Raw genomic sequence first — 21,643 nt, 5'->3', positions numbered from 1 at the left:
AAGAGGTTTCCATAGTAACCATGGACAGGAAGTTTAACTGTCATTTACTGGACTTGAGGCTATCTGCAGCATTAGCTCCCTCCCTTCCTCCCCATTCTGCCCTGCTCCCTCCTCCCCTCCCCCTCCCCTCCTGCCTTCTCTTTTTAACAATGAGGAAGTAATTTGGACTCAGCTTCCACGAATGCAATAATACTCAAATGGGCTCGGATACTTAAGTGTAATTGTGTTATTAGCTGGAAATGGTTATTTTCAAAAACAAAAGAATAGGGAGTGAAGTTGAATAAACTAGTCCAAGTGAATGAGGAGGGAACTGTGGTCACCCATTGGAATGATGCCATTGTGGTCATTATAGTCAGCATTAATAACTCCTCTGCTGGGGTTTGGGTGCCGTGCTATAGGATGGTGCCAATAATAGAGCGTTCAGAGGACGGCGGGGAGGATGGTGGCAGGTCCAGAGTCCACGTCATATGAGAATCAATTAAAAGCACTGGGAAATTTAACCTCGAGAAGAGAAGGCTTAGGGAAGATAAGACAGCTGTTTGTCTTTAAGAATTTGAGGGATTGGGGCAGCTAAGTGGCACAGTGGATAGAGCACTGGCCTGGATTCAGGAGGAGCTGAGTTCAAAGGTGGCCTCAGACATTTGAAACTTAACTAGCTGTGTGACTTTGGGCAAGTCACTTAACCCCATTGCCTAGCCAAAAACAAAACAAACAAACAAAGAGTTTGAAAGATCATGAAGTGGAAGAGGGATTTCATTTGTTCTTCTTGGCTCCAAAGGGAAGAACAAGGAGAAATGGGGGGAATTGCAAAGAAGCATTCTTTTATTTATTGATTGATTTTGATTTTTTTTTTTTTTGGTGGTGCGATCAGGGTGAAGTGACTTGCCCAGGATCACACAGCTAGTAAGTGTCAAGTGTCTGAGGCCAGATTTGAACTCAGATCTTCCTGAATCCAGGGCTGGTACTCTATCCACTGTGCCAGCTAACTGCCCCGCAAAGAGGCATTCTTAACCTTGATGTAAGGGGGGAAAACCAACAAACAAAGCCAATAACTTTCTAACAACTGAAATGATCCATGAGAGGTATCAGCTGGCTGAAGAGGTAGTGAGCTCTCTTTCACTTGAGGTCTTTAAGCAAATTCTTGATGACCACTTATTATTACGTTCAGGTACAAGTGTGACTCTAGGTCTTTTTGGCCCGAATGTATCATAGTTGACAGATTTGGAGCTAGGAGGGATAGAAAAGACCATCAAGGCCAGCCCTCTCATCTTACCAATGAAGAAACTGAAGCACACCAAATTTAAATGATGGGGCTGACGTCCCACAACTAGGAAATGCTTCTGAGGCAGCACTTGCCCTCAGGTCTTCCTGATGCCAAATCTACACCCTATCTGTTCATTATACCATCTAGTCTCTAGGATTAGCTATAAAATTAGGGAAATAGGCGTATCCCTAAAGCTTGATGGGATAGGACCCTATAATTTAGGACTGGGAGAAACCTTCGTGGTTATCGAAACCAAATGAATTATTCTACATAGGACGAAAATGAGAGAGAGACAGACAGACAGACAGAGAGCTTAAATTGAATTATTGTGAACTATCAAATTTGGCAACTCCCTGTCCCACTGCATGATGGAATCCTCTCTCCAACTTATAGGCCAAGGACACTGAGAGGTTGAGTGTAGGCTCCTACAGCCAGTGTATATGTTAGATCAGGGGGTTAAGCCTTTTTTTTTTTTCTGTCTTTGAAGCTGGCTTACTCCCTGTCCATCATTCTATGCTGGCTCTCATATATCTTTAAAACATACTCAGGCTACAATTTGATGAACAAGGAAACAACACGGCAAAGTGTGTGACCTAATTATTTTCTATTCTCATCATTATTGTGTGACATTTATTCCTAATTTTATGAGCCAAAAATAAGAGAAATCACATTGTTGAATGGTTAGAGTGGGGAGCTATTGGCTAGAAGACTTTGATTTGAACCATAACTGACATTTATGTAGTATTTTGAGGTTTACATTTTAATATGATGCATGTAACAACCCTGGGAGGAATACTATAGGGATTATTATGCCCATTATACAGATGGGAAGGAAAAAAAACTAGGACCAATAGAGATTAAAAAATGACTTGCCCATTAGCATGCAGCCAGTAAGAAATAGCATGGACCATTGAACAGGGTAAATCCTGTCTCTGATACTTTCTAGTTTTGTAACCCAGGGTAAATGATCTCACCTCTTTTTGCATCAGCTTCCTCTTTGGATGGCCTCTAAAGTCCCTTCATATGTAAAAGGTGGGATTAGAACTCAAAGGTTACTTTCACTGCAATATGATGCAACGTCATGGTACCATCACTGACTGTTTATTCTGCCCTGTCTGTGGGTCACGCTCTTGCTAATTGAGATGAGAATTCGTTCCCTACCTAGCTTACCTGAGAGCCTAGAATGGCCGAACCAGTCAGGAAAGGGCTTCTAATACAATTCTTTCGATTTCATTCATCTCATTCAGTTTACCCTAAAGTCCCTAGTTCTAGGGGTGGGAAAAGGAACAGTCACACCAATTTACCTTTACAGAGTAAATGTTTTAAATTTCTCATACCATTTCTATATCCGTTCTCTTACTTGATCCCCCTCAAGAATCTTGTGATATAGATATGTTTCCATTTTACTGATTGGAATATTGCAGCACAGAAAATCAGCCTTACTAAAGTCAACAAGCTAGGCGAGAAAAAAAAAAGTTTTTTTTTAAACTCATCTGTCATAACTTCTTGTTGTTGTCATTGTTCATCCTTCATTTTCTTTTTTATTAGTTAATTTATTTTTAGTTTTCAACAATCACTTCCATAAGCTTTTGAGTTTTAAATTTTCTCTGCCTCTCTCCCCAAGATGGCGTGCAATCTGATATAGGCTCTATATATACATTCCATCCTTCATTTTTGAAATCTGTGACATCACAAGGATGAGGTCTTGACTTATGCATGAATTGGATTTCAGTGAGGCAGAGTTGTGTAGAATGCTCAGGAAGTAGGTGCAGCGGTTAAGGGACATTTAAGATGAGTGATGATCCAGTAAAGGCAACTGTAAAAACGTGGACTGAGAGGCAGGAGGAGGGGAATTAAGAGAGTAGGATCACAGAAGTCAAGAGAGGCTGGTGTCCAGGAAGAAGAGGAGACTGACAGTTTCAAAAGCTGGAGAAAGGTCATGAAAGATGAGATCTGAGAAATAGGCTATCTGATATAGCAGTAAAGAAATCATTTGTAATCTTGGATTAACCTGTTTTGATTTAATCATAGAGTTGCTTAATTGCAGTGGGTTGAGGAGGAGGTGAAGAAATGAATCATCTTGGCAAAGTATGTCTCTGGTTCTAGCCCTGGGGCAGCTTGTCCTGTGAATGTGGGTACCCATGGAAGAAATAATAATTGTTATTTTAGGTAATACTAGCAGTAGCTAGCATTTAAGTGGAATGGAGTAGACATACAATTTACAACAGCAAATAAATATAGTAACCTTGTATTTGACAAGTGTAAAGACTTAAGTTTTGGGGATAAGAATTCATTACTTGGTAAAAATTGTTGAAAAAACTGGAAAGCAGTCTGGCAGAAATTGGGCACAGACCAGTATCTTACACCATTTACCAAGATAAGGTCAAAATGGATACGTGACCTAGATATAAAGAGAGATGTTACCAGAAAATTTGAAGAAAATGAACATATTACTTAGAAGCTTTGCAAAGACCTTTAGAGTACTATCTTGTTTAATCCTCACCTCTACCCTGTGAGGCTAGTGCTATTATTATCCCCATTTCATATATATAAGGAAAAGAAGTAAACAGAGATTAAATGACTTGCCCAGAGTCACACAGCTAGCAAACATCTAAGGCTGGATTTGAACCCAGGTCTTCCCAACTCCAGAGGTCCATCAATCCATCCATTGTGCCACCTGCCATAATAAACCAATCAAGAAGCATTTGGTAAACAATTATATTACAGCTGCTCTGATACTAGATTATAGAAATGGACAGTCTCAGTTTACATACCATAGAGAGATATAACATGTACCCATATTGATATAGACAATATATAAACAAAATAAATAATGAAGTCATTGTGGGGGTAAAGCTATAGCAGTAGGGGGGTAATGAGGTGGTACTAGAACTTACCTTTGAAGAAAACTAAATATTCAAAGAGATAGGATGTGGAAGAATATTCCCAGCATAGAATGGGACATGGAATGCTGGTGGCGAAGAATAGTAAGAAAGCCCATTAGCCCACCTGTGATGTCATATAAAATCTAGAGACTTATTGATAGCATGCTCTAGGAAGTTATGGCATGTAGGTAAGAAAAGGTGGTTGATTTTTGGTTAGTTTGTTTTATAGAAAGTCATTCAGGTTATGGTTTGAAGAGGAAGGTGACAAGAGATGGCAAATTGGTGATTCCATTGATTTCTATTATCTGGCATGTCCTCAGTAAGGTTTCCTCATTAAGCAATTTTAGCATCATTGATATATTACTTGAAGCTCTCTTCCAATCCCAATTAGGAGGCTCTTCCTGTTATCTGTGTTCTGATTATGTGAGGGTGACTAGAAATCACACTAATAGGCCTCATTTTTTTTTCCTTTCTCTTTCTCAAGTCCTCATAAACACAAGCTCAATTAGGGGGTTTTCGTATTGGATTCTTCTCCGCCCATTTCTAGTAATGGCTTCAGACTCTAAGGCAAATCGGTTTATACCAGATTGGAAGGTAGTATGACCTAAGAAGGGATTGATATAACCTTGAAGGATCAGAAAGCTATACAAAGTCAAAGCAGGAAGAAAGTGAGGTCTCTTAAGAGGTTAGACACAATTTGAGGGCCTCTAAAATAGGGAAGGTCTAAGCAGACTAGGGTGTTTCTACTAGGTCAGGGAATACAAACAAGTGATGAATAACAGTACAGAGAAACACCACTGACCAAGTAAGGAAACTCCCTCTACCAGTTCAGGTTGGCACTTTCTATTAAATGTATCATCTTAGAGAGCTTCCTACAGCAACTAGGTGGTGCCATAGTGCCATAGTGCATAAAGCCTCAGGCCTAGAGTCGTCTTCCTGAGTTCAAATCCAGCCTCATTCACTTACTAGCTGTATAACTCTGGGCAAGTCACTTAGCTCTACTTGCCTCAGTTTCCTCATCTGTAAGATTAGCTGGAGAAGGAAATGGCACACCACTCCAGGATCTTTGCCAAGAAGACCCTAACTGGGGTCATGAAGAGTCTGGCACGCCTGCACTGACTGAAGAACAGCTAAAGCACTGAGAGGCTGCCTTGAGGCCAGGTCTCCTGCTGTACCACATTGCTTCTCATCCCAACCACATCAGCTTGGCTGCTTTACCTCTCATCATGCAGCATATAGTGAGGGTTCTCAATGTCTATCTCTTCATCAGTTGACCGACTGATTGGGGGTGGGGGAACCTGAATTGAGAGAACAAAGATGTTTGTGAATTTTCCTTTGGCCTGGGAACTCAGGCCTGTGTACTGACCATACGTGATGGGGGAGGCAAGCGCTTGATAGCCCCTCTAGCAGGGATCTGACAAATAGGACTGGCCGTATGCAAGGCACTCATTCTCTCAGGCACCCTCGAACATGTCCATTGAAATGTCATCGCTCATTTAAGTGAAAATCCATAGGGTTTGTTTTGGTTTATCGCTGGTGTGTTGGTTTTCACCCTATAACAGCAATGATGACCTTGGCACAGAGCCCTTCCCGGGATTAATGAGCAGTTGGAGGTTAATGACCATCAGCTCCTCCCAGCCAGTCATCAATCCAGAGAAAACACTGGGCCCCAAGGTCATTAACAGCACTGCCAACCTTTTCAAAGCATCCCTTTCTTTGCCTGCCTGGAGGTTCAGAGAGGCCTATTGGATCAGGAGCAGTGGAAAGAATGTTGAATTTGTTATTGGAAGACGTGAGTTCAAATCCCATCTTGGCCAGCTGCTTTTTTGCTTATTCTTTGACTCCACAGTATTTAAAACCTGCCTCATAGAGCCTAATTGATATAATTGGATTTGATTTGTGAGACCTGATCCATGATGGCTTATGTGTAGCTTGTCCTTTTCTTTTACTCATTGATTTGTCCATTTCCTTTTCTGTTTGTACATTTCCTGAATGTTATCCCTGGAAGCAATGACAACAGAGAAAGGTGGTGCCCTGTTTGCATTTGAAGGAACTGAATTCAAATTTTGACTCAGCCACTTATTATCTCTACTACCTTGAGCAAGTTGCATCACCTCTATGGGCCTCAGTTTCCTTTTCTGCCAAATGAAGGAGTTGGATTAGTAGGCCATTGAAAATTCTTCCCCCCACTAAATCTCTTATCCTATGATTTTCAATGGTAGCTTATCCTTTCTTTTACCCTTACAGGCAGGAGAAGGGAAGCAATATCAGGGCCCGAAGAAAAAAATAAATAACTGAGCATGATTTTCACAGGATGAGAGAATAATGGAGCAAGTAGGAATATGATTTTGCATATTCTGAATGCCTGGTAATACCTCATTTGAGATGTTCAGGCCTGTGTACCTGAACTCTCTTCTCCCCTTTGTTAGACTCAAAGAATATCTCATTGTACATTCTGAATTGCCAAATTGTATGACCACTTTATATTGTGCTTGTGCCCAAGGATGTGAAGAAACACATGCATGTATATGTCTACAAACCTATGTGTATGCATGCATGTATATATTGGCAACATTTACATGTATGTATATATGTGTCTGTACACGTGTATGTGTGCATATAATATATCTATGTCTGCACATATGTGTATGTGCCTGTGTATATTTTTGTCTGTGTGTATATTAACTTATAATCCTGTATTCCACCTGATTCCAGTTGTTCTCAGGTTTCATTCCCCAGATCAGCATTTTGCCCTTCAACACTCATCACTCAGGGTTCTGTAGGTAGTATGCAAACCTTTTACAGTTCAGGTTTATGTTATTCTACTAAGTTAGGATCATTTGGCTTGAAATTTGGACAAAAATAAAAAGAGAAAGATTTTGACAAATCTGGCCTTGGCAGACTCTAGGGACCTCCCATGTGATCTCCATTATGTAGAAATTCCTTCCAGTGCTGCAGATTGCAGCCCATCCATATCTGCTCTCTGGTTCAACTCTGATCCATGGCCTACTCAATCTACTATCAATAAGCATTTATTATGTGTTTATGGGCCAAGCATCATGCTAAATGACATGCTAATGGATAGAGAGATGGATATAAAAACCATCCCTGCCTTCATTCTTACCTGGTGGATGCCTGGCTCATTTTCACAATATGAGGACCTTCTTTGCTTTCTTGGAACATCAAAAAGATATCACTTGGGCTAACTGGTATGCCTCACTTTCACTCAAGGGGTACATAGTACAGTATGTACGGCCCTCAAATGAGGAAGACCTGAGTTCAAATACTACCGTAGCTTTGTGACCTTAAGCAAATCACTTAACTTTTCTGTGCCTCAGTTTCCCCATCCATCAAATGGGGATAGTAATAGCACCTGCCTCCCAGAGTTGTGAAGATAAAATGAGATAATATATGCAGGGTGCTTTGCAAACCTTAGCATGATATATAAATGCTGGCTTTTGTCATCATCATCATTAGTAGTAGTAGTAGTAGCAGTATATTTATTATTAATATTATTATTGATGACATCCTTTACTCCATTTGTTTTTTTATAGCCCCTTATTCATTATGTGTTGCAGCCTGCTCATGCCCACCATTTGCTTCTCCATTATACTCTGACTGACAATCATTTCTGATTTTTTAGAGCCTTTACCATTCCATGACTCCTGGTTCTACTCCATTGGTAGATATCAATATTACTTGGGGTTTTTTGGGCAGAGATACTGAAGTGGTTTGCCATTTTCTTCTCCAGCTCATTTTATAGATGAAGCAAACAGGGTTAAGTGACTTGCCTAGGGTCACACAGATAGTAAGTGTCGGAGGTCAAGTTTGAATACAGAAAGTTGAGTCTTCCTGACTCTAGGCCCAGTGCTGCCTCACTGGGGAGAACTTTAGAATTATTAAAGACACTTTGTTTTCAGTAAAGCCAACTCTTTCTCCTTGTATTTAATGCTGCAGAACCTACACTTGAGAAAAGATGGGATGAAGCCCGGTGTCCAGTATGGCTACTTTTGACCTGAATTCAATCCCTTTGCGTTATTTCTTCTAGGTGTATTACTTCTCTTAGTAGCCATTGCGAGTGGCTTTCCAAGTGCAGTGCCTCACAGAAGTAAGCACTTGATCAAATGTGTTTGGATAGATAACTGATAGATACCAACAGAGAGGTCAGTGCTAATCAGATGACACATGGCATATTTTATTTAGTTCTGGGCATCACGTTCTAGAAAGGAGAACCTGAAACATGTCCAGATGATGGAAATCAAAATACGATCAGTGGAAGGAGACTGGGATGTCCAGGGAACTAGAAAATATATCAGGAAGGATCAGTTGAAGCAGATGAAGACCTGGACTGCCTAATAGCTGCGTTCAAATACTTGAAGAGTTGCCAGATGAAAGAAGGATGGCATTATTCTCTTTGGAACCTGAAGTGAGACAAAAACAAGATCTGGAAGCCACAAGAAAGCTTATTCCAGCTCCATATAAGGAATAACGTCTTAATATAATAATAGCTACATTTAGATAATATACACAAAGTGTTTTACCAAAAAAAAAACCTTCTTTATAAAAGCTATGTAATATTATTATTAATATTATTTATAGAGTGCATAAAATTTGCATATTAATTTGTATATTATCTCATTTGATCTACACAACTCTATGAGGCAGGGTGCTATCACTGTCTTCATTTTACAGATTGGTAAACTGAGGCCGACAGTGGAAAATGAGTATATGAGTCAGGATTTGAACCCAGGGCTTCCTGGCTCCAAGTCCAGGAATCTATATACTATATTACATATCCTACCAAAGATCAAAATTACACAAAAATTAAATGGTATACCCCGTGATGTTGTGGGTACCCTACCACTTGAGGAATTCAACTGGAGCCTGAAGGTCAAGTTGCCCTGAATAGTAGGTTGATAAGTCTCTTTTTCAGTTGTGTCCAACTCTTTGTGACCCCATTTGGTGTTTTCTTGGAAAAACTGCTGGCATGGTTTGCCATTTTCTTCTCCAGCTCAGTTAACAGATGAGGAGACTGGAGCACACAGTATTAAGTCACTTGCCCAGAGTCACAGCTAGCCAATATCTGAGGCCAGGTTTGAACTTGGGTATTTCTGACTCTAGGCCTAGCGCTCTGTGTACTGAGCCACCTGGATGCACAGGGCTACATGCATTAGACTCCAGGATTAAAAACAACCTTTCCATTTCTGGTCATCAAGAATCTTAACTTTATCTCAAGATTTTTTTTGTATTAAAAGTTCAGCAACACATATGAAATAGGGTATCATAAGCTATTTCCCATTTTCAGTGTTTCATGACAACTAACCAGGAGCATGCTGGTAAATGTTTAACAACAAGCTCTCCAGAATATGTGTGTGTAAATATGCATATAGGCATATACATGTATATATAGATGTGTGTATGCATGCATGTGCATGTATATGCTTATATGATGATGCACTTTTAATTTAAATCTGCATTAACGTTTTCTCAATCATTTCCTTAAGACTAGACAATCAGCAAAACAATGTTATCAAGGCTTGATTTGTTGCTTTTTTTCTGATTTCTGAGGTGTAAATGCTCGTCCTGAAAATTTAACAGTCAGCTCCAGGACACCTCTACTACTAACCAACCAGTCATTCAAATATTTTTTAGGCATCTGTCATGTGCCAGGCCCTGCACTGAGGTCCTGAGGGTAAAAATGCAAAACAAAAAAAGTAAAAGAAGCAACCCCTCCCCTTAAGGAGCTTACATTCTATGGCAGAAAGAATATGTATCCCAAAGATGTACTATTGAGTCATTTCAGTCTTATCCGTCTCCTTGTGACTCCATGGAGCATATTGTCCATGGGGTTTTCTTGGTAAAGATACTGGAGTGGTTTTCCATTTCCTTTTCCCATGGATTAAGGCAAACGGAGGTTAAGCGACTTGCCCAGGGTCACACAGCTAGGAGGCGACTGAATCAGTACAAAAGATGGTCACAGTTCATATGAGATCTCTTGTAGGAGTAAGAAGAATTAGCCACAGGAGGACATCAGAAAAAGCTTCTTGGAGGTGGAGGCTTGAATTGAGCTTTGAAAGAAGCTAGGGATGCTAAGATGCAGGGATGACAAGCACCCAGCATCACATAACAAACACAGACCCAGAAAACTCCCAGCGCCACCCTTTCATTCAGGTAACAAGTTGGCCATGTATATTTCATAACTTCATAAATAATCAACCTGGAAAAGTGACTGATCAAAAGCAGGCAGGCACCGTGAGAGCCCTCCACGAAGTCTGCTTATTTTTGATGCATGATGTGAAGGCAAACAGCAAGAAAAACAAATTAATTTTATTTTTAGCCTCGCCAAGTTGTGGCTGCATTTTAGAGCTGGGTTTTTAAGATCCTCTGGATCTGAGTTTCAGTTTATAAAGTGGTATTTTATTTATATTTTTTTCCTATTTCTTTCTCTCTACCATAATATTGCATTCCTGTGGATTGTGGCTGGGAGAATTAGGGGTGATCTTCCGTGGTTCTATTTCCCTAAGAAGTTGCAGCTCTGCCAGCTTCTTCTAGTATCAGCTTCAGTGCTACCACCTGCATTGATTAATCAAGCAATCAAAAAGCGTATATTAACCACCTTCTATGCATCAAGCACTAGGGGGGAGAGAAACACAATAATGAATCAGCCCCTGCCCTCAGTGAGCTTATATTCTATTGGGGTAAAGCACCTTAATCTGGGGATCCTTAAGCAACAGGCTCCGCCTTCTCCTCACCTCTTCCCCCATTACTTTAAATACACATAATAGGTATTTTATGTATAACTGTTGCTGTTCTTGTCCCATTGCCTGCCTACCCACCCACCCACCCATCCACCCTTCCCCTGTAATGACTTGCTTAGTTCTTTTGTCCTTTGTATCTTTCCCCTCCTACCACAATGCACAACATGTAGTTGGTGTTTAATAATGCAAGCACAGTATATTAAGGCACATAGCAGATATTTAGTGAAAGCTTGTTGGCTTTAATTGTGTTGAATGCAGTCTCATGGAAATCAAATTGATTTAATCCCTAACCAAATATTAGAAGAAATAGAACTTTTAGTTGGTTTTAGGAAGGTATCCATACATGCCATGTGAATGTTTACTCATCTGTGCTACTGAGAAATTGCAGGATAAAATAAAGCCCCTGGGATAGGGCAACTCCTTTGTTTATTTGTTTTCCCCATCCCCTACTTTAAAAAAAAATTTTATTAGTATGTTTTGTGTTTTAACATTACAAATATTTCCAGGTTATTTCCACCTCTGGTAACAGGAAAACAAGTAAGCAAAACTAACAGTACAGGGACCTCATCTGAAAGTGTTATGTAACATTACATACCTGAAGCTCCCCCCAACCCTCTCCATTTTAAAGTATTTTTTAATTAGCAAAAATATCAAGCATTTGTACTAACAGAAATATTAAACAAAACCCTTTTTTTTTAAATTGACAGAAATGTATTTTCTCTCCCACATTACCCCAATGCGGGGAAGGGAGCAAGAGTGAGAGGGGGAGGAGGAGTTAAAAAGAGAGAAGAGTATAGGGAACAGAAAAGTGGTTGGGGAGAGATAGAGACAGAGAGAGACTGAGAGAAAAAATTCTTTGTAAAAAATGTTTATAATAAAGCAAACAAATTCCTTAATTGGCCATGCTCAAAATGACCATACCTTTCATGCTGCATCTTGAATCCAACAACTCACTCCCTGTTAAGAGTTACTTAGCTTATTTCATCACTATGGATGGCCATTGCATTGATCACAGTTCTTACAGATTTCATGACTGTCTTAACAATGTTATTGTTTTTGTAGAAACTGTTCTATTGGTTTTGCTCATTTTATTCCACATTTTTTCATTTGTGTCCTCAGTATTGTTCATCATGGGAAAGTCACTGAACCTCTCAATGTCTCTTGGCAATTTCTCTAAGACAAGGTGTCCCCAAAGTCTTAGTGTAGTTTTAAGCGTAATAATAGTTTACATTGCAAAATGTAGAAAAGTTGCCAATGTATTTTGGTCCAGGCTTTTTTCCTCATCTGAATCATAGGTCTAGGAAGGAAAAATATAGATGATGCATGTAAATATATATATGTGTGTGCATATAAAAGACAGGGACCATGTCTTAATTATCTTTTCATCTCTAGTCCTCCTTCACTGCACAGTGCTTTGCACACAATACTCACTTAAAATTGCTAATGAAAGAATGAATGAATGGAAACAGTCATTTGTATGTGGTCTACATGAAGATTACTGTGCCAACTGCGGATTTTTCTTTCTTTTAAGACATTTAGTAGAGGATGTTGTTAAGCCTAGACTTGAAACAAGGTTGTTATTTTTAATAATGTAAGTAAATGCAAAGGAGGAAGTTGACAAGAAGGAACCATTTAAGATAACTGGTTTGTATCTTTGTGAGAAACAGACAGCAAGGTGTAATAAATGGGGGGCCAACCTTGGAGCCCTGAAGATGTGGATTCTGACTTTTATTAACAGTGAGATATGATCAAGTCCTAGCCCCTCAGCCTCCCAAGCAACTCATTGATATTTCTGATGAGTTACAGAAGCACGCCTGTGGAGAAAACCAACAGACTGTTGGAATCTTACACTGTTGGAATCTTAAGTCACAACTTCTTCTTCCTCCCATGAAAAAACAAACAAAAAAGTCTTTAGAGGCAAATATATAGGAAGAGACCTTTAAATCCAACCGCCTCTTCTCCATACATAAAGAGAACCTAAATTCTACTAGGATTATCTCCATAAAAGTGTGATGGTCATAAATGAATGAAGAAGAAATTTGCTAAGCGTATAAATTGAAAAAAGGGGGGGGGGAAGAGAGTTCCTCCCCAGAAGGAGCTTATATAGGGGGAAACAACAAATAATAGGGGTGGAGTTAGAACCATGTTGAGTAGATTGATACACCATTTGCAAGAGTAATGACAGTATTGATCTGCTTTTGGTCCAGTATGAGAGGAGAGTATTTGGGCTTTGATGATTTCTTATGTTAGTATTGTAGAATTCTTTAATGGCTGAGGGAAAGACCCTGAGGTTTTCATGAATTGTAAAAAGTCATTTTGCCCTCTGAGAGTGATACCATGGCTATGGCCCCACTTCCCTCCACCATAACTTTTGGTTAAGTAGGCCTGAAGACTTTCTGTTACAATACCAGAGAGGACGCTTGACTACCATAATGCCTTTCCCAAGGGGGACTTAATCTTTTCCCCTCTGCTGTACATGACCTTGTAGTCAATCTTTAGACTTTGATTTTATTCCCTACCTTGAATCATTGATTCTAGATCACTCTCAGGAGCCACCTGTGTATCCTGCTCTCGTCTGTCCACTCTACGAGTCTAGCCAGTTTAAATTGATCACATCCATAGTGTTAACAGACTCCTTATGACCTTGAAGAAGAACTTCCCCTCTGTTGATTCAGTCTTCCCCATTGAGCTCAATAGATCAAATCAGTAAGCATTTATTAAGTACCTACTCTGTGCTAAGGTCTGGGAATACTAAGAAAGGGAGGGACAGTCTTTGTTCTCAGGGAGTTCACAGTCTAATGAGGGACAGAACATACAAACTAGACATCTACAGGTTAAATGGAAAATAATCAACAGAGGGAAAACACAAGCATTAAAAGGGAACAGAAAAGGTTTCTTGCAGAAGATAGAACTTTGCTTGACACTTGGAAAAAAGCCAGGAGGTAGAGATGAGGAAACATAGGAGACAGTGAGGGGAAATGCCCTGACTCAGGAGGAGTGTTTTTCATGAAGAAAAACAGGGAGACCAATATCACTAGACTGCAGAGTAAGTGGAGAGAGTAAAGCGTGAGAACACTGGAAATGGAGGCGGGGTCAGGTTATGAAAAATGTTGAAAGAGAAAGAGAGGATTTTATATTTGATCCTGGAGGTAATAGGGAGCCACTGCAATTTATTGAATACTATAGTGCCATGGTCAAATCAATTTCATGGATGAGTGAGGGATAGATTGGAGAAGGGAGAGGTTTAGAAGAAGGGAGACCATCCAGAAAACTCTTGAAATAGTCCAGCTATGAATTAGTGCAGACCTGCACCAGGGTGGTGGGAGTGTCAGAGGAAAGAAGAAAGATATTACCAAGGGAAAATAAATAGGATTTGGCAACTGATTGGATATGAGGGGTGAGAGAGAGTGAGGAGTTGAGGATGACACACCACGAATGGATGACTGGGAGGAAGGTGGTGCCCTCCTCAGTAAGAGGAAAGCTAGGAGAGTTTGGGAGGGAAAAATAATGAGTTTAGTTTTGACACATTGAGTTTAAATGATGAGGTATGCAGTTCGAGATGTCCAAGTAGGACATACAGGATTTTGCTACCAAATTTGTTGCAAGATAACCCAATTATTGACTGAATTTCATCTTTTCCAACCATGCATATCACCAGTTTGTATGTATGGCAAGTTCTAGGAAGTTTTTAATGACACATATGTATTCAATGATGTCAACCAGGGGAAGCCTACCTCTAAAAATACAGAAGAGTTCTAACGGAGTTGAAAACAGAAAAGTTTTGTTAAAGGGAAAGTCAAACCCTAGGACTGAGGCCCCTAGTACAAAGTACAAAGCCCTGGAGAGGCAGGGGAGATTTATGCTGGAAAACCAGAAGAGGGAGGTTCAGGGAGGGGTTGGGGAAAAGAGTGGACAGTGTTTCCCAGGAACAGATAGACACAGAAGCAGGATGGTTTGCAAGAACAGGTGACAGCAAGGCTGGTTTGGGCCACTTTGGGGGGAGGGAGGTAAGGAAACAACTCCGCAAGGTAAGCCAGGGATCATCAGCAAAGGCTTCTGGGAGTGAGCAAGACTTTGGCTCACTGCCCGCTCCTGATTGGTTCCTTTCAGCAAACAGTTTTATTCTGTGTCCATTGCATGTGCCTGGTAAGGGAACTCATATTAATCTCAGAGGTACTGCCATAGGGACAGCCCAATGTCAGATATCTAATAAGTTTCAGAAGCATGATTTGAACAGTTTGTCCAACCTCAAGCCTAGAGTTCTTTGCAGCACAACCATAGAACCATTTTAATCAATAAACATTTATGAAGTAGTTACTATGTTTAAGTGCTGGGGATACAAAAAAGGCAAAACACAGTCCTTTCCCTCAAGGAACCCGCAATCTAATAGGAAAGACAGCATACAAAGAAGTCGATGCAAAACAAGCTATGTACAGGATACGTAGGAAATTGTGAAATGATACTACGTAGTCACACATTCTGTTAGTGACCCTTCTGGCTATACCTTTCTGATTCTTCTACCCATGTACCATTTATCAGCGTCCCAGAAACACTGGTAGACAAAGAAAAGAGAAAGCTGTATTGAGGAAAACAGGGCATCCTTTGGGAAGCGACTCTAAGTGTAGGAGCAGTTAAATATAAAACCTCCCAAAATAAATTCATAAGTATACATTGTCTGACAATATCATTTTGAAGATTGAATATATTTAAATGGATTTCACTTTGATGTGAGAAATAAATTTTTATACACTCATATATCGTAACGTGGCATTTTGATGCCAAATGAAACCATTTGGAACTTAGAGTGGGAAACCTGTCTGGGAGGGTAGTTTGCTCCAGTCGATCCATTCATTATGCATTCAGTTGCTCTATGTTATAAATGTGCTCTGAGCCAGCTGTAATTCATAAGACTTCACTTATGGCTGATTTATAGGGAATTTCATTAATCGCTACTCCAGAGAGACCTTGCAGTAAAGCAATAGATAGAAAATGCACCACAGCCTGGAAAGGAAGGAAGAAAAAAGTCACCAGGAAGGCAGGGCACTGTGGCCCAACAGGGAAAAATAGTAACGGGCAATGATCATGGGGAAGCCCAGACAGTCCTTTCCTCCCCATCTTCCTTGAAGAAGCTGAGTGGATGGAGCTACACACACACAAATCAGCGCATTTGAGCGTCGGTGACATTTACCCTGGGAAGGGACTGTAAGGAATATGGTATCTGAAGAATGCCAGACGCATTGTTGGCATTTGGTCAACATTACAGCCTCATCATTAGGGCAGTAATGATCAACACTAGCCCTGCTGCTGTGAGATTATTATTTATAAACAGATCTCTATGCAGAGTTAGATTTAAGTAGTCATTTGCTATTTTGACTCTCAACATATTAAGCAAGGTTCTTTGTCATCACAAGGACAGAAATGAGAATAAATATGATATGAGATGTGGAAAAAAAGTAAATGACTTTAAATCGCCATGTTCTGATCTTTATTTGGTGACTTCATGGCCTGAGAGGTGTTAGAAAGGATGGTTCCGTTGCATTTCTGGTGCCCCATGCCCCTCCAGAACTACAGTGGGTAGGATTACTCAATTAAGTTAAATTCAATGAATATTTCTTAGGCACTTATTACTAATGAGGCCTTACAAGGCAATGGGGATAAAAAAAGAGAAAACTGGAAACCTGTCTCTTTAGGAGCATACATGCTTACATTCTGCTAGTAGAAACAAAATCTACACACATAACCAAAAATGGATGGATCACAGGTCTAGAATACAGAGAGAGAAAGAGAGAGAGAGACAGAGAGAGAGAGAGCGAGAGAGCAAGGTTTATTGGTGTCAGGAATTAACATTGAGGAAACTCCTCCTACCATTACAGATCTGCTCATGCTTTGTTACTTATAGTTTGAAAAAATTTCTGGGAGGAAGTACAAGGTTAAATTATTTGCTCAAGGTCAGTAGAATCCACCAGAGTCAAAATTGTAGCTACATCTTCCCAATTCTAAAGTTGTTTCTCTATCCACTATACCAGCTATCTCTGAATACAAAAAGCATTTAAATTGTTTTTAAAAAGTATTTTTCATGGGGAAGGGAGGGAGGGAGTGGGAGACAGGGGTGACTGAGGAACCAGGAAAGACCTCTTGCCATATGCAGCACCTGAGCTGATCCTAAAAGGCAGGGCTTTCACAGGGTAAGGAGAAGGATAGTATTACATTATTAGAAAAGAGTCTACACAAAGACTCAGAGATGAGACATAGAACTAGTTGGGCTAAAACTTAAAGGACGTGAGAACAAGCAAGGTTCATTAATTCCAGCACAACAGACCTAGATTGTCAAGGCCTGAAATGTCAAGCAAAAGATGATTACATCCTAATTACCTACAGGTAGTGGAGCTATTGAAACTTATAATACCTAGAAGATTGTAGTACTTTGGACATTGCTGGCAAAGATAATAATGCCTTAAAGTAGATGAGGCTTCAAGGTTTGGAAAGCTCTTACAGCTAGTAATAAAAGCAGCCTACAGGGAAGTGAGATATCTACTCCATACACAAGGTCATAGTCATAGCAACATGGGTTGGAGGGCTGGAAGGTACCCTAGAGGTCATTTTATAGATGTGCAGACGGAGTCCCAGAAAGGATAAATTACTTACTCAGGGTGACTTAAAGTACTATGCATCAGATGTAGTTTTCGGCTCAATTTCTCTGATTCCAAAGCCTATTTGAGAAACAGTTTTTTTCCTAGAAAAGAATTCCACAAGTGAATTAAAGCTGATGGTTAATGCATGTATCACGCTTTTACCTTAGTCCTGTGCCCTTCCTTTTTTCTCTATTACAGAACAGTTTGCCGTAGTAAAAAAATGATGCTGCTTTGGCCTCAGAGGACCACCACCCGACGTGGCCTTGTGCATATCACAACTTCTCTGAGCCTCTGTTATCTCATTCTTAAAAGGAAACTACAGCTAGTCTCTAAGGTTCCTTCCAAATCTAAATCTAAGCCCCTATGACCTGTCTTCTAAGGTATCCATTTTATATCAGGACTATTATATTCAGTTGTCATAGTGAAGCAAATGTTATTAAAGACTTCATTATTAGATATTAACTTGTCAGTATTTGCATGTGGGATCACCCTCCCTCCCACAAAAAAAAAGAGAGGCTGTTTTATGAGGAAAAAAATTAAGGGGTTGTTGGCAAGTTCACATAAAAGATGCTTAAATAATAAGTGGACCTGAGTCCAGTCTGTCCAATGTTGAAGCAAAATGTCACTCAAGATCATAAAATTTGGGGGCAGCTAGATGGCGCAGTAGATAGAGCACCGGCCCTGGATTCAGGAGGACCTGAGTTCAAATCTGGTCTCAGACACATAACACTTGCTAGCTGTGTGACACTGGGCAAGTCACTTAATCCCCATTGCCCAACCAAAAAAAAAAAAGATCATAAAATTTCACGATTTTCAAGGGAACTCTTTGGGTGCACAGCCCAGTCCTTAACTCTACAATATCCCCAGCAAACAATCACCTGATCTTCCTAAAGACTCTCAGTAAGGGGGAATCCACTGCCTCCAGAGCCAATATTGGTACCTGCAGAGGTCCCCTTCCACTTTGGGAGTCATCTGAGTGTAATGGAGCTTTTCTAGAAATCAGACATGAACTTGCCTCTTTTCAGCTTCCTAGTTGGAAAAAAAATCTTCTGGAGAAAAAAAAAACAACAAAACAAATCAGATCAAGTTTAGTCTGTGTTTCTTTGTGTCCCTAATGAGTAGCAAGCACAATGCTTGGCACATCGTAGCTGCTTCATAAGAATTGGCGTAATTTAAATTGGATTAGCTTTAAAGCAGAGAATCTGACTCTGCCGGTCACTAGCTGTGTGCCTTTGGGAAAGTCCACTCCCTCTGCATGGGCCTTATTTTCCTCATCTATAGCAGGTGGGATTTAGACTAGATGACCTAAAACCAACTTGCTGCTCTCAATCTATAATCCAATGATCCAGACATTTAAGATGACATTGAGGCATTTCTGATAAATATCACGGTCCCTTCACTTCTTGAGGTGGCTGCTGAGGTATTGTGTGCAGGCCCATCACTCTTCTCTTCCATTTCTTTGCGCTTTTCTCTTATGCTCCTACTTGAACTGCTACTATGTGCTGATTGGGTCAGAGCACGTTTCACAACCAGTTGCAAATAGTATAGCTCACCATAAGGATAACTGGTTATTTATTCTCTTCATTTTGGGAATGGAGAGTCTGAACATAAAACCTCTGCCAATGACAGTATCACAAGAAGAATATCTGTCAGAGATCTAACATGTTCATTGTTTCCATTTTTTTTCAGATTATTTGAACTCCAGAAGGCCCGACCCCAGATAAATTATGAATGTTGAACAAGATGATCTTACATCCACAGCAGATAATGATAGGTCCTAGGTTTAACAGGGCCCTATTTGACCCCCTGCTTGTGGTGCTCTTGGCTCTCCAACTTCTCGTGGTGGCTGGTCTGGTGAGGGCCCAAACCTGTCCTTCTGTGTGTTCCTGCAGTAACCAGTTCAGCAAGGTCATCTGTGTGCGGAAGAACCTCAGAGAGGTCCCTGACGGCATCTCTACCAACACACGGCTCCTGAATCTCCACGAGAATCAGATTCAGATTATCAAGGTGAACAGCTTCAAACACCTCAGACACCTGGAGATCCTCCAGCTGAGCAGGAATCACATCCGCACCATTGAAATCGGGGCCTTCAATGGTTTGGCAAACCTCAACACTTTGGAGCTCTTTGACAATCGGTTGACCACCATCCCCAATGGAGCTTTTGTATACCTGTCGAAACTGAAGGAACTCTGGCTGCGAAATAATCCCATCGAGAGCATCCCTTCTTATGCTTTTAACCGAATCCCGTCTTTGCGCCGCTTGGACTTGGGAGAGTTGAAGAGGCTTTCGTACATCTCGGAAGGGGCCTTTGAAGGTCTCTCCAACTTGAGGTATCTGAACCTTGCCATGTGCAATCTGCGGGAGATCCCCAACCTCACACCGCTCATCAAGCTGGATGAGCTGGATCTTTCTGGGAACCATTTGTCCGCCATTAGGCCGGGCTCTTTCCAGGGCTTGATGCACCTTCAGAAATTGTGGATGATCCAGTCACAGATACAAGTGATTGAAAGGAATGCATTTGATAACCTTCAGTCACTGGTAGAGATCAACCTGGCACACAATAATCTGACCTTACTGCCCCATGACCTCTTCACGCCCCTCCATCACCTCGAGCGGATCCATCTGCATCACAACCCTTGGAACTGCAACTGTGATATTCTGTGGCTCAGCTGGTGGATAAAGGACATGGCGCCCTCCAATACTGCCATGCTGTGCCCGCTGTAATACACCCTCAAACCTGAAAGGCAGGTACATTGGGGAATTGGACCAGAATTATTTTACCTGTTATGCTCCTGTGATTGTTGAGCCTCCCGCGGACCTCAATGTCACAGAGGGCATGGCTGCAGAGCTCAAGTGTCGGGCCTCCACCTCACTGACCTCTGTATCTTGGATTACTCCCAATGGGACGGTCATGACACATGGGGCATACAAGGTCCGGATTGCTGTGCTCAGTGATGGCACATTAAATTTTACTAATGTAACTATACAAGATACAGGCATGTATACATGCATGGTGAGTAACTCTGTCGGGAATACCACAGCTTCAGCCACCCTGAATGTGACCGCAGCAACCACTACCCCATTCTCCTATTTTTCCACTGTCACCGTAGAGACTATGGAACCTTCTCAGGACGAGGCCCGAACCACAGAGAACAATGTGGGGCCCACACCAGTCGTCGACTGGGAGACCACCAATGTGACCACCTCTCTCACGCCCCAGAGCACAAGGTCAACCGAAAAAACATTTACCATCCCTGTGACCGATATAAACAATGGCATCCCGGGAATCGACGAGGTGATGAAAACCACTAAGATTATCATTGGTTGCTTTGTGGCCATCACTCTCATGGCAGCGGTGATGCTGGTCATCTTCTACAAGATGAGGAAACAGCACCATCGGCAAAACCACCACGCCCCCACGCGGACTGTTGAGATCATTAATGTGGATGATGAGATTACAGGGGACACGCCCATAGAGAGCCACTTGCCCATGCCTGCTATAGAACATGAGCACCTAAATCACTATAACTCTTACAAATCTCCCTTCAACCACACAACAGTTAACACAATAAACTCAATACACAGTTCAGTGCATGAACCGTTGTTGATTCGAATGAACTCGAAAGACAATGTACAAGAGACTCAAATCTAAAACATTTACAAAAGTTACAGAGAAAAAAAAAAAACAACAGACGGTTTATAAAAAAAAAATGACACAAATGACTGGGCTAAATCTACTGTTTCAAAAAAAGTGTCTTTACAAAAAAAACAAAAAAGAAAAGAAATTTATTTATTAAAAATTCTATTGTGATCTAAAGCAGACAAAATGATGTGTATTCCTCAGAACCTGTTTTGCTGCATTTATTTACCCTCCCTTCCCTTGCTCCTCTCCCTCCCTCTTTGCCATATTTTTCATAAGAGATCTCAGTTCCCTAAAGAACTGGTCTAGGAAATTTTGTAAGAATTCTGTTATACTTTGGGATTTTTATGGTGAATTCTAGTGGTGAGGTTCAGTCTATTTTGTCTCTTCTGTTTTTTTTTTTTTCTTCTTCTTCTCATGCCCTTATGAAATACTCCAACAGGGAAATGCAGTATTAGACATAG

The 21,643-nt window shown here is 40.7% G+C and overlaps 1 protein-coding gene across 1 annotated transcript in view; it reads left to right on the top strand.

Moving 5' to 3' along the window:
* LOC110224041 (leucine-rich repeat-containing protein 4C) overlaps window positions 1–21,356 on the top strand; it is a 35,036-nt gene extending 13,680 nt beyond the window's left edge. The window contains 2 exon segments of the mRNA XM_078148232.1: window positions 19,229–20,245; window positions 20,247–21,356. Coding sequence (XP_078004358.1) covers window positions 19,271–20,245; window positions 20,247–21,191 — 1,920 coding nt within the window. The 5' untranslated portion in view covers window positions 19,229–19,270 and the 3' untranslated portion in view covers window positions 21,192–21,356.
* Window positions 21,357–21,643: the final 287 nt, after the last annotated feature.

Source organism: Phascolarctos cinereus, unplaced genomic scaffold (assembly GCF_003287225.1).
Source record: "Phascolarctos cinereus isolate Bilbo 61053 unplaced genomic scaffold, phaCin_HiC Scaffold_9;HRSCAF=440, whole genome shotgun sequence".
Lineage (NCBI taxonomy): Eukaryota > Metazoa > Chordata > Mammalia > Diprotodontia > Phascolarctidae > Phascolarctos > Phascolarctos cinereus.
The sequence above is the reverse complement of the archived record's forward strand: the minus strand, read 5'-3'. Positions and strand labels throughout refer to the sequence as shown.